General features: G+C 35.5%; 2 protein-coding genes across 3 annotated transcripts in view; one reads left to right on the forward strand and one right to left on the reverse strand.

Annotated features, from left to right (window-relative positions):
• LOC112056781 (zinc transporter foi) overlaps positions 1-6,162 on the reverse strand; it is a 49,371-nt gene extending 43,209 nt beyond the window's left edge. Inside the window, exon 1 of one of the 2 annotated variants that reach the window (XR_008251648.1) lies at positions 5,951-6,162. The gene's annotated coding sequence lies outside the window, so the exon portion shown is untranslated. The remainder of the gene's footprint in view (positions 1-5,950) is intronic. The other variant, XM_052886858.1, reaches the window with a different exon arrangement.
• A 788-nt stretch (positions 6,163-6,950) lies between these two features.
• On the forward strand, positions 6,951-15,404 carry LOC112053005 (AP-3 complex subunit sigma-2). The gene is made up of 6 exons (XM_024092261.2): positions 6,951-7,180; positions 7,669-7,760; positions 8,988-9,099; positions 9,508-9,687; positions 10,857-10,964; positions 12,598-15,404. The coding sequence occupies exons 1-6, from the start codon at positions 7,112-7,114 to the stop codon at positions 12,610-12,612; spliced, it is 576 nt and encodes a 191-aa protein (XP_023948029.1). The 5' UTR covers positions 6,951-7,111; the 3' UTR covers positions 12,613-15,404.
• Positions 15,405-16,895: the final 1,491 nt, after the last annotated feature.

The raw sequence follows: 16,895 nt of genomic DNA on the forward strand, positions 1-16,895 counted from the left end.
TCTCTACGAACGTGGCATTCCTGTAGTTTCGTCGGCCGACGGTTGCCAACGCATTTATTTTATTTTCCAGCGCATAGGTGAGTTTTGCGAAATGGTTTTAATCTTAGTGACATTGGCATCGTCTAAATGTAGAGCTTTGAGATTATGATCGATGTCTTTCAATGTCTTTGAAATATTATACAAAGAGTCACGGGCGTCCGATAGGTGTAAATAAAATCTAATAGTCTATACTAATATTACGAGAATATAGTATGTGGTATAGTAGGGGATAATATCTGGAAATATTGAACCAATTTTGAAAAATACCAGGAAATATTTCAGAATATTAAATTACGTTTTATACTTGTTCAATTGAGGATCGTTCGGACTTCTTGGACTCTTGACCTGACTAAAAATGGCTATGTAGTTAGTCTGTACGCCGTAGAAGTAGGTGCGAGAGGATTACCAGCAAAATCTTGTGGCGATGCGAATGAATAATGCGATGGCTTAATATCGTGATGTTTGGAAGTCCCTACAAAAGGCCTATGTCCTGCAGTGGACGTCCATCGGCTGATATGATGATGATGAACAAATCTTCATACAGGGCCCTACGGCACCCTACGCCACTGGGTGGGGGTAATTATAATAAATAAGATATTTTGTCTGCCTTTCGTTCTACTGATACTGGTGATAGGTATTTGTCTTCCACGGAATAGCATGATTCATATGATTATATTTAGTCTGTCTATGTTTGCCGACGTAACGCGCGATCTCCGAATATACAAACTAATAATAGTCTGTTTCGCAAGTTTATCGTCCATTGCGTGGTCGAGTGCGACGTGTTTTGCCATAGGTCAGTGGGCCAGCGATGTAACGTCATCGAGTCGGTTATTCGTTATACTATGGTACATTACCGCAGCAGCCGGCAAGAGAGGCATTGATGGACTTAGGTATGTGTGCCTCGGCTTCGTCTCGGCCATAGCTGGGCATTAACTCGTTAATCCGTTAATCGTTAATTAACGACGTTAACATTTTGCTTAACGGATTAACTTTTAAGTTAACTTTTAAAAAATTTAACGAACCCGTTAACTTCCGTTAATATGCAGAAGCCCGTTAATCGTTAATCCAATGCCTACTATTTACCGCGTGACGCGATTAACAGGTTTAGACAAGTAAGAAATTATGATTTTTTTTTTCAAAGAAATCAACAAATTACTATATCTATGTTAAAATTATAGATAAAATCAACTAAAAACAATTTATGGCACTTTTCCCCAGTGCTCACCCTTGTTTTTCCAATGGGGATCTCACACAATGATAAAAAATGCAATATTAACCAGTCATATTAACGGATTAACGATTAACGTTAACTTGCGTTAATTCTTCCGGAATGTAATGCTTTAACGTTTAACGAAGCTAACTTTTTTTGTTGCGGATTAACAATTAACGAAGTTAACTATTTGATTAACGGTGCCCAGCTATGGTCTCGGCCTAAAACTTCGACCATCAATACCTAAGTTGCGGCCAAGGATTGTATAGCACTTTTCTCAAATAATGAAGGCCGAAATTAAAATAAGTTTTTTTTTATTCTTTACAAGTTAGCCCTTTACTACAATCTCACCTGATCGTAAGTAATGATGCAGTCTAAGATGGAAGCGGGCTAACTTGTTAAGAGGAGGATGAAAATACACAACTCTTTCAGTTTCTACACGGCATCGTATCGGAACGCTAAATCGCTTGGCGGTACATCTTTGCTGGTAGGGTGATAACTAGCCACGGCCGAAGCCTCCCACCAGCCAGACCTGGACCTATTTTATTTGAAAATACAGTTAATGAATGTTATGTACAATTCTTAAAAAAGGGATGATGACAGTTTTTTAATTGTATATAAACTAAGAGTACGCTAATAGTAAATCATTACTATCGGAGCTACAGGGATTTAAAGGGTCAGATATGCGGCGCTGCCGCGGATCCCTGAAAAACGCCCCATACAAAATGGTACGAACTTATGACGTCGTAGGCAATTAATGATCGTTAGATTTGTATGGGCGTTTAAACAAAATTACTATCTATATATATCTTTGTTATTTCTGCGTTTATGTTTTATAGTTCATATATTAAAAAATGTCACATTTAATGTAAGGAAGCTAAAGCTGTATGAATTTTCATCTAATTACGATAAAATATTTTTAGTAGATTTTGAAATTTTATAATCTTATTTATTTTGCAAATATCCAGTCAATCTTTGCTTCTTATGTATAAATAAGTTAACATTGACCTTATTTACCCGAATGTATCATAAAAATCAATATATTCAAACCTAGTCATCATCCCCATTGTATTGGATAGAAGCAGGCGTTACTTTGCGGAAGTTCATCATGATTATATAATGATTTATTTATTTTATAGCAAAATAAATAAATCATTATATAATCCCCATTGTATTTAAAATCAATGATTCCATTTTTAAATTACACGATATATATGATTTTACGTAGTAATTTATTTGGCCGCTAAACACGACAAATATGGATTTTCATACAACTATTGCTGGCTACTGCTCAACCAGTACAGCAAGTTTAAAATATCTCAAAGAAGGTTGTCAAAATAATGCTCAAATTTCCAAGCATGTTTGAGAAAAAATTATAAAGAGGTAAAGTTTGTAGTGTTGTAAGGGATACACCCAATAACACAAGTCCTCGGAGCTGCTCAAAGTGTTTCCTCTACCACAAAATGATAATAAAATCACTTTTGCTGCTATGGATCACATTATACCACTTCAAATTAGAAAAGCTCACTTGTGTGATTTACACATTTAAATTACCAAAGCAGCATCCAAATAACAAATTGGATCATTCGTTTTTGCAAAATTTTGGTTCTCTGGTATTAAGAGTTAGATATAGAATATTCTAGATTGTCCTATTACACTTTAGTGACAAATTGACATTTCTTCTATGGGTATTTCCAGAAATAAAGTTTTACAACATATTATACATGATAAAATTGGATGTTTGCCAAAATGAAGATGACACAATATGTGCTACTAAGAAACCATTTTATATATTAAAACTTCTTTCTGAAACTTTTTATAAGCTTTATTTATTACTACATTTTGCCCTTGACTTTGCCCCGTTTAAAATTTGGGTCAAGCAGATATAGCTGTATTCAAAAAATGTTTTGTGCTATAGCTTGGCAAATTAATTCGTAACACCGATGGTCCGCGCAAGAGTTTATACCCGCGCAGTCCTTTCCCTCGTCACCCCATCATCATGGGAGTGTCAACAACAAACTTGACTAGCTAAAGATCAATTTTCAAACTTAAAAACTTTTCGAGCTTTTAGAACCATTATTAGTAGTACAGTTTGAGATTAAATTGCACATTAGCTTTTGTAACAAACATACAAAGGTACAAACAGATTAGACTTCAAACATCATATTTGTGTTGTGTAATTATATCAAAACACAAAGAAATCAAGTGGCAATATCACCCAGATCCAATAACAAAATCCCTTAGAATATGTTTCCCTCCAACACCTCACATTCAGTAAATGCAGATAATGTAGGCATCACAATTCACAGTGTACACCCAGTAATCCTACAGACATTTTGCAGGGCAGTGTCAAATTATCAAATTTGTCAAATTAAAGAGTGCTGTCTAAGACCCCTTATATCCTTAGTGGCCAATTGTGGAAAAGGCTCAGGAAAGAAAAAGACCCCTTATATTCCAGACATTTACAAACAAGTGCTTTGTAAACTGAAAAATTACAGATATAATAAGACAATATTATATGTTATACTCATGTCAGATTAATTACTGGGAATCCACCTTATTCAAAGATTGGATTTTGGCAGAAATAAACTTATCAGAGAATATTCAATGCAGTAAAAGTCACAAGGTTTTGCTAGTGTTGTATTAATGTATTGTTTTTATCCTAATGCATTGTTTTTTGACGGCCTCCGTGGTGCAGTGGTATGCACGGTGGATTTACAAAACGGAGGGCCTGGGTTCGATCCCCGGCTGAGCAGATTGAGATTTTATTAATTGGTCCAGGTCTGGCTGGTGGGAGGCTTCGGCCGTGGCTAGTTACCACCCTACTGGCAAAGACGTACCGCCAAGCGATTTAGCTTTCCGGTACGATGCCGTGTAGATACCGAAAGGGGTGTAGATTTTCATCCTCCTCCTTACAAGTTCGCCCGCTTCCATCTAAGACTACATCACCACTTACCATCAGGTGAGATTGTAGTCAAGGGCTAACTTGCAAACAATAAAAAAAAAAAATAATAATAATACAAAAAGTTATTGGTATTAAAATTTAAATAAATCATAGACAACAGAGAAGCAGTAAATGTATATTATTACCTGGACACACATAAACCAAGTTGATACGACTTTCACTCCAAACCTCAGCTTTCTACATCTAAAGTTTAATGCAAATAATGCAAACTGGAACATTTATTGTGGGTCAAAAGAATTTAACAACTAATACAAACTAAGAAGATCAATATTTGAAGCAGTGGATATTGATCTTCTTAATCTTAAGAGTTATAAGAGTTATAGAAGAATGAGATCTTGAGAGTTTATATTCACAGATTAATCAAGAATAGGCAGATAGAGCATACGGAACACGACTGTGTCATAACCACTCCAAATATAAAATAAAAAAATGCATACATTCTCCAGTCAGTACAACAGTAAGAATTGCATCAGTAACTTTCAATATTATTCAAGAAAAATGGTGTCTTATGTTTTTAAATATTTTAAAAACTGCTCACAAAAACTAAAGAAATAAGATGGATTATGTTTTGTTGGTAAAATTGATTATTATATTATTTTGTTAGTGTTAAATTTTGAAATTCTGAAAAAAGTTTGTATATGCGGATGTCAAGGAGACGTGTGACTTTTGTTTTTTTTCATGGCTGCTTGTAAAGACTCATTCTGTATGATCTTTATTCTGTGATCATAAACATGGACAACATAGATATGTCTCATCATTTATCTTATGTTATCTATATCTATCTATACTTATAATAAAACTGTAACAGGTCAAATTCTGTACATAAAAGTTATTTTGAAAATCTTAAATACTGAATGAATTGAAATGAAACTTAGCACAATTTGAGACATACAAAGAAGGTACAGGATACTTTTTAATTACTAAATCATTAGGGGTTAAAAGTATGTGTGGATAGTCCTTCATTTTTCAAGTTACATTTGTGAAAATTCGTGTGTACTACCAGAAAAATATTAAAAGTAATGTCATTCAAGATTCTGGTTGTTGTTGGTGTTGTTAACAACAACACAACAACAAACAACACTTGTTTTTCATACAATACACTAGTGTTTATTACACAGTACCTTATACTTGATCTATTTTCAGTGGAATATAAAAATAATAGTAAAATTATGTGCTCTGAAAGTTGTTTACCCATTAATACTTCATATCAATGCTAACCAGTGTACCCGACTGACTTGTTTGCTGGTAAATAAGTAGACGACTTAAATCTCGTTATTAAATTGATACGTATATTATTATTAACTTAATTCAAACATTAGAAATGTATAGAAATCTTTTTACTATAAAGTATGTATCTTTTTATTTACGTAAAGAGTTAGATCCAAAAAACAACACGTTTGATCCTAGATTTGTGTTGATTTATATTATATACGCATCTATCATTGCGTTAGATCCATGAAAAGATGGTAAAATCATAAATTCCTACAATAATACAGCACCAAATGTTTACGTCTAATGATTTGATTACAAAACGTAAACTGTGTCGAGTCACATTTACGCGCGTAATATGTCTTTAAAAGTCTATTTAGCACTGCGCGTGGGTTTATTTATGGTATAGCGAAAGTATAACGCCGCAGCGGCGAAATATAAGCGGTAATTTAGCCAATTGATACTGCTGGAGCCGCAACGCACTCCGGTACCCAAATAGAGAGAACAAATCCAATATAACCACTGACCTGTTTATGTAGAAACAAATGTCGCCGGCGTCGCGATTTAGTCCCATTCAACAATTTACGTAATAATAAACACAAATGACAACAAATACAGTTTGTTTCACACAATAACCATTTGGTTTTTTTTACGGATTTTCTTTTTGTGACAATCGCGTAGCACACATCGGTGAGCCGCTCGAGCGAAACGCACCACAGACGACAAAACAAATGAAGAAACGCACGAAACGCACCACCAAAGAATATATACTCCAAGGACAGTGGACAGGGACACCACAAATCATAAGTCTATGCCACAAATGCACTAGGGAAGAACGCATGTATCATAGACAATAGATAACTTTGAAAGGTTGTCGTGAAAACCACAACCAAGGCAATCACTATTCACTTTGACAGAACTTGAAGTAAAACTGAGACTATTACTTTAGGACCTGCCTCGCTAGATGTTACCTCCTCTGTCAAAAGTGTATGATCACGATCTAACGTGTTTACAAAAACTGATTCTATCGAATCAATGTTTCATTGGTGTAATGTCGTTTTGGTCGTTTAAAATGCTCCCTAAAATGCCGGTTTGTGTATTTGTAATAAAAGGAATCGATTCATCTGACGGAGCAGCAAGACGTTGATCAAGTAACAGAATATTCTGTGTATATATTCTTGGACAGACTAAGCGATATGTTTGTTAGTCTGTGGAAAATTATACGTGTGTGTATTGCGAATCCAATTTATAGTAATGCTAATGAGATTATGAGGACACGAAATATATATATTATATAATGGTATTAAATATTTTCGATGTGTGAGTATACTTTGTGCCCAGCAAAAATTACAGTAAATAATTTTGTTGATGCGATACATGTCCATATGTATTTGGTCTGAGATCTGAATGTAATGAAATGTAAATCTGAAGCGAATCCACAGAGTACAAGTATGAAACCTTACATTTTTTATCGAAAAAAAAAATAACATTGCCAAGTGCCACTGTCAATGTCAATTGTCAAAATAAAACGTAAACGTCAATTTACACAAAATCGATTCCTTCCTTCTTCTTGAAGATTTGAAGAATTTTTCGATAACTATTTGTCTACTCAGATAAATATTGTAGAATTTATAAATGAAGTAACAAAACAAACAGCTTTACGATTTAAGTACAAGCTTAAGTGCACAATGATTAAGGCTATTTTAGTGTTCAATAATCATGGAAAGCCTAGGTTATCAAAGTTCTACCAATATTTCGTAAGTGAAAGCTTTTATCGATTTGTTTAATTAACTTCAATGACTCCTCTAAATAAATTAATTAGTATTATCTGATTCATATAAGCTGCAAATTAACATGAAAATGCTATTTTGTTAGAACAAGTATTACAAAAGACCCTGCACATAGGTTCTATTCCTGTTGGAATAAAGGGATATAATATAGCTTAAATTACTGGCTAATAATGTAGGTGAAAGAATGATTAAAATCGGCCCAGTGTTTTAGCCCGCATGTGTGCAATGTGCAATAAACAAACATACTCACTCACATTTATAATATAAGAATGTATGGCTAATAGCTCCAAAAAGCACTGATCATAGAGTTCTAAATTCAAATTCAAAAGTACTATTGATCCATGACAATATTGCTTTTGAATTTGAATTTAGAACTCTTTGATTGTAGTTTTTTTTAACTTTTTTATGGCCCTGGATACTAAGACCTGACAATAACAATTTTAATATGTTTTCAGAATGAAGACATGCAACAGCAGATAATAAAAGAAACATTCCAGCTGGTGTCAAAAAGAGATGATAATGTGTGCAACTTCCTTGAAGGAGGCAGGTTTGTAATATCACATAGTTTAGTTTAGCATAACTTTTTGTGATATAGCTCATCTGGGGAAGTATTGCCATAATTATTTCTGCAGTCACTCAGCATTGCAACATTCTAATGGGTATGGTTGCCAGCTGCCAGATGAAGCTTATTATATTGGTATAGGGCAGCTAAGTGTAATTAGTTTTATACATACCTGGACAAGGGTAAAGACACTCGCAACACATGTTTATAGTCTTAGGACTTGGGCAAATTGGCCGTACAAGAAACAAAAAGTTTTACTCATACCTAGAGTAGGGTTAGGGCGGAACCCTAGTAAGTTTAATTTTAAGTTTTTGACCAATTATTTGAATAATTATATTGCCGTGATAGCCCAGTGGATATGACCTCTGCCTCAGATTCTGGAGGGTGTGGGTTTGAATACAGCACCTCCAACTTTTCAGTTGTGTGCATTTTAAATATCACGTGTCTCAAACGGTGAAGGAAAAACATCGTGAGAAAACCTGCATACCAGAGAATTTTCTTAATTCTCTGCGTGTGTGAAGTCTGCCAATCTGCATTAGCCCAGCATGGTGGACTATTGGGCTAACCCCTCTCATTCTGAGAGGAGACATGAGCTCAGCAGTGAGCGGAATATGGGTTGAGAATGATGATGATGACCAATTATTATCACCATCTAATAATATTTGTACTTGACTTTTCGAAAGCGCTTGAACTAAGCCTAATTGAAATAAATAAGCTTTGAGTTTGACTTTTTAGTTTTAATGTAAAATCATTATCAAATGTTAATTATAATGACTGAGACAATACTTATGCTCTGACTCTCAAAGTTGTAACATCACTTTTCTTTCTCCGGACTGAGAATTAATACTGAAAATTTCTTAAAAGAAGAAATGTTTAACATGTCCTGTCTGTCAACTTTTCACTGATAAATAAATGGTTGAACCAATCAAGATGAATTTTTGTATAATGGTAAATGTGACCTTGGAGCAAAACATAGGGTACTTCGTCCTATAAATAAAAATAGAAGGGGTTAAAATAGATTTTGTAAATTTGTATGAAAAGTCCTTCATTTTTAGAGTAACAGTTTTAAAAATTTGTTCATAAATCATAAAGAATTCAACCCCCAAAGTGGTGGTGAAATAGGGGTTGAAAATTTACATTGATTTCCACACGGACGAAGTCGCGTGCGTCCGGTAGTTTAATAATAAGAAACATATAAATTATCTATTCCAGTCTCATAGGAGGTTCAGACTACAAGCTGATCTATCGGCACTATGCTACTCTGTACTTTGTATTCTGCGTGGACTCCTCAGAGAGTGAACTGGGAATTTTGGATCTTATACAGGTAAATATAATTTCATGTCATATCTGAAGGTTTCTTTATTTTGATGGTCTCAGTGTCATGGATTTACCAGACTACTAAGAATTAATAAACACTGACTTGGGGAGAGAGTTCCATACCCTTGCCATGCATATAAAAAACAAAGAAGCAAATCTCTTCATACAAGTTCAAGGGATGTCAATGACATAGGGATGGAAACCTACCCAGTGTCTTGGACTGTGATGGTAAGAAGGAACTACATACATCGAAAAGTTCTGAGCCCCAATTTAATTTATTAAGAACACTAGAACACACTAAAACATTGGATTCCATTAATCTCATACAATTTACTATACCACATAAACAGTTTACATATTAGCGTCATATTTTTTAGAATTACGAGATTTTTGGATTATAAAAGGAGTTTTCCAGGTATTTGTGGAGACACTTGACAAGTGTTTCGAGAATGTGTGCGAGCTGGACCTGATCTTCCACGCGGATGCAGCGCACCAGGTTCTGGACGAGCTGGTGATGGGCGGCATGGTGCTGCAGACCAACATGGCTGACATCCTGTGCCGGCTGCAGGAGCAGAACAAGATGCAGAAGGCCGAGGTGAGCTGAAGCTGGTCTTCCACCAGGAAGCTGTTGGAAGATTTTGCCACACTTTTCATATATACTCCGCTCCTATTGGTGTCTGGTGATAGCATGATGTTATAATTATAGCTTATGTGATAATTAATCAGTTAAGAGTTTTTAAATTCAGCCCAGTAGATTATAATATACATAATGTTTTTAACATAAAAATGCCGACTTCAAAGACGTATTTCATTTTGATTTTAACACAAAATTCCTAAACCGATTTTCATGAAAATTAAATGAATGGGACCAATCTGCAAAGCAAAAAAAGGTTTTTCAAAAATGGGTAATAAATGACGAAGTTATGAGGTAACATAAAAAAACATACATGTTGAATTGAGAACTTCCTCCATTTTTTTGAAAACGGTTAAAAATACGTTTTTTTTCCTTTTTTACAAGCTTTTATTTAGTTTCACCTGTCTGTCGGCCTGTAATCAAACCTTGTAAGGTTTGGATCCACTGCCCGGTTTCCGATTGAGCTGATTTTTGCATGCATGTATAATTAGCGTTATTATTATGACATAGAGCTAATCTGATGATGGAACTGGAAGGTGGCCAAAGGAACTCCGTAATTAAATGGCGCAACTCCATCGAGTTTGGGCTCATTTGATTTGTCTTGAAGAGTACTTTGATACTATATGGTAGCCAGGGTCTGATGATAGGGCTGGAAGGTGGCCAAAGGAACTCCGTAATTAAATGACACAACCCCATCGAGTTTGAGCTCATTCGATTCGTCCTGACGAGTACTTAGATACTATATGGTAACCAGGGTCTGATGAGATGGAGCTGGAAGGTGGCCATGTTGAATCCGTAATTAAACGATGCTACCTCATTCAGTTTGGGCTCATTTGATTCGTCTTGACGAGTACTTTGATACTAAAATACTAAATACTATTATATAAGATTCTATAAAACTTTAAATCGCGTACGTGGTTCGAGAATAAAAATACAAGGGTTTTATTTTGTAACTTTGAAATCCTGCCACTCTGTTACAGTTGATTCTGAAGTTATTTTTTTTGGTTGCCCTAATATCCACCAATATTAAACGCTCATACTTGATGGTGATACTCAACAACGTGCAAGATCTGCCACGCTCGAGTAAATACTACTATTATATCCGCTAACTGTTGAAATGTGTGTTGCAGGCCGGTATATCGGCGGCGCCGGCGCGTGCGGTGTCGGCAGTCAAGAGCATGAACCTGCCGCAGCAGTTGCGAGACATGCGCCTGCCAGACCTGCCGCAAGCTATCAAGGTATGTCTGTTTAGTGCAGTAGGTCTAGCGTGCGTGTGCTGCAGGCCGGTATATCGGCGGCGCGGTGTCGGCAGTCAAGAGCATGAACCTGCCGCAGCAGTTGCGAGACATGCGCCTGCCAGACCTGCCGCAAGCTATCAAGGTATGTCTGTTTAGTGCAGTAGGTCTAGCGTGTGTGTGCTGCAGGCCGGTATATCGGCGGCGCGGTGTCGGCAGTCAAGAGCGTGAACCTGCCGCAGCAGTTGCGAGACATGCGCCTGCCAGACCTGCCGCAAGCTATCAAGGTATGTACGTTTACTGCAGTAGGTCTAACGTGCGTGTGCTGCAGGCCGGTATATCGGCGGCGCGGTGTCGGCAGTCAAGAGCGTGAACCTGCCGCAGCAGTTGCGAGACATGCGCCTGCCAGACCTGCCACAAGCTATCAAGGTATGTCTGTTTACTGCAGTAGGTCTAGCGTGCGTGTGCTGCAGGCCGGTATATCGGCGGCGCGGTGTCGGCAGTCAAGAGCGTGAACCTGCCGCAGCAGTTGCGAGACATGCGCCTGCCAGACCTGCCGCAAGCTATCAAGGTATGTACGTTTACTGCAGTAGGTCTAACGTGCGTGTGCTGCAGGCCGGTATATCGGCGGCGCGGTGTCGGCAGTCAAGAGCGTGAACCTGCCGCAGCAGTTGCGAGACATGCGCCTGCCAGACCTGCCACAAGCTATCAAGGTATGTCTGTTTACTGCAGTAGGTCTAGCGTGCGTGTGCTGCAGGCCGGTATATCGGCGGCGCGGTGTCGGCAGTCAAGAGCGTGAACCTGCCGCAGCAGTTGCGAGACATGCGCCTGCCAGACCTGCCGCAAGCTATCAAGGTATGTTTGTTTACTTCAGTAGGTCGACGACGCTAGACCTACGGGACCTATTCTTATTATTATCTAAATAAAATCAGACGTGTTGACGACGGGAAAAGAATATTTTTTTGTTTAATTGAGCATTAGCTGATAAATAATAAAATAATAATATACAGGATGCTCGGAGTATTTCCCATAACTCTAGGGTTATATTCTTTAACAAAAATTAATTCAAAATGTTCAAGGAACATGAGTTTTTAAAATGAATATTTTCGGAGAAAAAATAATATTTCTTTTGATTTATGATCTTAAATGCATCCTTATAATAATGACGTATTTATATTTATAAATGCAACATTGTCGCTTTGTTATCTAAAGGCGCGTGTTACGTGGATAGTCGGTATTATTTGAATTACTTTGTATGATTTTTTTTTTTTTGTAGTTAATAAAATATTAGGTTTGCAGCTCGGTTCCTATAAGTGGTCTCGTTCATACCTTGATGAGAAATAGTACCGAGCACCCTGTATAATAAAAAAAAACTATTATTAATGTATATAACTTCTAAAACTTTCATATACATAATTAAATAAAGAAAATTAAAATTGTTTTTACTGATTTTTGACTAATGAGATTTTTCCAGATAATCAAATCAATAATCTATTTGCTTAATACATGTGAAAATAATTATGATGTTGGAATAATAATGTACAATGTTCAACCCTGAACATACAAACACATACAGATCAAAAATAGAACCTCATTTTTGAAATTATCTAAAAATTAAATAACGATTCCATTTCAGGACCTGAAATTCTGACCGATACAACAGGCGTACCCCGCCTCCCCCGTCGCCCTAGCAACTAACATATTAAACACGATCTACCCACAAAACGAGAAGTACCAAAACCTGCAACGCACAGAAAACATCGCAAACAAGTTCTTCGGCTCCGAATCGCTGAGCACTAAGTTTTCCGAAACTTTTTCCGAAAACTACCAACAGACGGAAGGTATAAATTTTCCGAATTACGAAAGTCACAAGTCCGATGGATACCAGGACTTGAGCGGGACAGTTGATTGCAATTACGCTGACAGGAGAAGGAGAAAGAAGAAGAAGAACAAACATTAACAGACTTTGCCACTCATTTTGCACGATTCTGTGACACTTTGCAGAATTCCGCTAAGTTTTTATTAGGCTAGTTGACACTTTTTTTAAAAAGGTTGACTTATATCAAATTTAATACATAAAATATTAATTTCGTGTACTTCATGAAATTAGGGTCCGAAATATATCAATATCAAATTTATATAATAATATATCAATATCAATATCAAAGTTAAGAATTTCTTATAAAACTTAATTTAAATATCACGTATTTTTTCCGTCAAAAACGCTGACGTCCATTTTGTAACTAAACATCGAACTAATCCGTTTGTATGGGATTTATTATAGTGACGTCATGAAACAGTTGAAATATAGACTGTCATGGCCGACAGGTGTTTTGGCTGGTATTGTCAAAAACATATTTAAAAACTAAAATTGTCATGTCACGTCATCATCACGTCTCAAAAAAATATGAATTTTTTTTCAGTCTACTTTAAATTAACTTTTTAAGACCATTAAAAAAGTGTCTATTCCGCTTAGTTTTTAATAGGCCCGTTGACAGTTTTTTTAAGCGCCTTAATTTGTCCATTTGCATTCTACTAGATTGAAAATAAATTATTATTTTATTTTGACAATACAAGCCAAAACGCTGTCGGCCATGATGGTCTATATTTTAAATGTTTTATGATGACGTTAACTTAACAGAGTGTTTGGTGAAATTTTAACTTAATAATTAGTTTGTCGTTTATTCCTCTAGTGACATGATATAAAATCGTGACGTCACAAAATGAACGACAGCGTTTTTGAAGTTTGGAAAAATTGATTAAATACATAATTTTTAAATTATGTTTTCTATGAAATCCTTATTTAATTTACTAAATGATATCGATATATTTCGGACCCTTATTACATGCATGTGTACCTACTACATGAAATTAATATTGTATATATTAAATTTGACATGACTGTGTCAACCCTATTGACTGCTGTAGAGTCGATATTAACACTCTTTGATGTAAAACTTCTTTACGCACGCTTGACTTGTGATTAATGCGTTACGAAAAGTGTAATCGGGGGAAGAGAACGGTCGTTGTAATGTGAGCTAAAGCGCACTCGTTTTTTTAGTCTATCACTGTTTTGCTGCCAATGGTATCATCCTCTTTGCAGAATTCCGCTAAGTCTTTAATTCTGTTGTAGAGTCAATACTAAAGTTCAGCCGCTCAGAGATTGCGTTTATGACAGGTTTTGATCAAATGGGCAATGTAACTTCGAGCTGGCGTACAAGATTGTTGAATTGCGCAGTTTCAAGGTTATGCCAACTGTTTGTCTTTGTAGTGATGAGACAAAAAACGTGGCTATTGTAATTGAATATGTTTGTCCCGTTCGATCACGACTTGTCAGAAATGCAATCTCTGAGCGGACATTAACACATTTTAGTCTATTCATTTGTTTTGATGCGGAATACACCTCGACTCGAATACTTTGCAGTATTCCGCAAAAGTTGTAAAATACCAATTTTAAAGAAAAAATTACTTTGCGATGTTAGGATTAACGATTTTGCAATAATCTCGAAATTATTTTGCCCAAGTTATAGAATAATTACCTACGTACGTTAATTAGTATATTATTATTAATATCTAGCTGTGCCCCGTGGTTTTACTTACGTAGATCCCATTCCTGTGAAAATGTCGGTGTAAAAAGTAGCCTATAATTTATTTTCTGTAACAAATTTCGTCCAGATTTGTTCAGCCCTTGAGCCATGGTTTAGTACCAAACGAAATGAAGGAAAATTTTGACACCAGAAACTTTATATTGTTATGTACAATGCAATTTTCACTTACTAAATAATATAAGTATACTTGCTAATTCAGAGTTTATATAGAAAATACAATATATATTTCTATGGAGAATAATTTCAAATTTCTGAGATTCGAGTTTTTTTAAGGGAGTTGGAGGTGCATGCCCCGGACCGGATTCGAACCTACGCCCTTCGAATCAAGGAATTAATTTAAATAATCTAAAATTCTCTACGTGTGTGAAGTCAGCGTGGTGGTCCATTGGGCTAACTAACCCCTCTCATTCTAAGAGGAGACTCGAGACTCCAGGAGAATGAATGTAAACTGCAATTATTTGTAAAAACTATGTATTGTTTAGTTTAATTACTTTTTTATTGTTTATATTAAAAACAAAAATGTTACATTCCAAAATTGCAATTTTTTCATGTTGATTGGATTTTTTATTAAGCTTCTAATGATAATCTCAACCGAATTTCGATATAACTTATTTTGATCCTGTCTAATTATACGGAAAATGTGTCAGTGCACAATTGTGTACATAAACACCGGTGCACTCTCCTTATTCAAGTTGCCGGCACACTGGTTAGGCGCAGGATCGATTTACGTGCTCTCCGAGGCACGGGGTCTAGGTTTCTATAATTCTATGATATTCGTGTATAAATAATTATAAATATTTAGTTTATAAGAAATATATTTTATGTTATATGAAAATATGTTGTTTTATTTTGTTTGTCCATGTGGCATAATTTAAAAATTTTATTTATTTATTTATTCAGACAGGCCAACAAAATGAGTTTTATGATCCTTTTTCTTAGAAAACTATTACTAATAAGGTACCTCAAAATAGATAATAATTAAATTATGAATTTAATAAATAGTATTGATTAAATGTTAAGGCTGCGATGGTTTAGAGTGCCATCTCGCGACTACGTCTGAAATTAGCGCCATCTGTTACAGAATTCCTAAACTACATTATTACGGTTATGGTTGGTTTCAAGGTTTACTTTGTTTTAATATTAGTTTATCTACTGATTGACAGATGGCAGCAGTAACTGTTTCACTACTTCACAATAGATGGCGTGGTTGTACATAAAAATATATTTTTATTTTTAAAAGAGATTTATTCATTTTCGAAAATAAAAACATTAGTGAAAGAGTATGTATTCATCTATTTAGACGGCCCATTATACCATTATAAGGCAAGGCCTCCTTACATGAATGGGAATATGAAACTTATTAGACACCACGCTGGTAACCTAATGCGGGTAGGCGAGCTTAAGATAATAATATTTTGACTTTTCTTTAAATCACTTTCAGCTGTTAATGACAAAGTGGCTTAACGCTCCGAGACACGGGGGTGTGAAACCACCAATTTCCACACTCCGGGCTGAAAATTTTAACTGAAAAATTCATAGAAGTAACAAAAGCTACGTAATTCACAAATCGAACCAGGAATGAAAATACATCGAACCGACTAGCTTATTCATTAATTTGGTATTTATTAACAATCTAATAAAATGAATATCAATTCAACTGTCAAATAAGTTGTCAGTACCTAGGCACCGGATGACATTTCACATAGAATCTCTATTTCTTTTAAGTCAACTAACATACGTCAAAGTTACGTATAGCCTGCGGGGCTCGAACCCTGGACCCCGTGAGCCACATAGACTTACCTTTAAACAATAATACAGGTATGTTTATGTGTTTTAAAAGCAAATAAAATCTCCATCAGCCGCCCGCATGTTGATATTCTATATCAAGATTCATAGCTGGGCATTAACTCGTTAATCCGTTAATCGTTAATTAACGAAGTTAACATTTTGATTAACGGATTAACTTTTAAGTTAACTTTTAAAAATGTTAACGGACCCGTTAACTTCCGTTAATGTGCAGAAGTCCGTTAATCGTTAATCCAATGCTTACTATTTACCGCGCGACGTGATTAACAGGTTTAGACAAGTAAGAAATTATGAAAGATTTTTTTTCAAAGAAATCAACAAATTACTATATTTATGTTAAAATTATAGAAAAAATCAACTAAAAACAAATTATGGCATTTTTCTCCAGTGCTCACCTTTATTTTTGCAATGGGGATCTCACACAATGATATAAAAATGCAATATTAACCAGTCATATTAACAGATTAACGATTAACTTTAACTTGCGTTAATTCTTCCGACATGTAACGCTTTAACGTTT

The sequence above is a fragment of the Bicyclus anynana genome, chromosome 18 (genome assembly GCF_947172395.1).
Source record: "Bicyclus anynana chromosome 18, ilBicAnyn1.1, whole genome shotgun sequence".
Taxonomy (NCBI): Eukaryota; Metazoa; Arthropoda; class Insecta; order Lepidoptera; family Nymphalidae; genus Bicyclus; species Bicyclus anynana.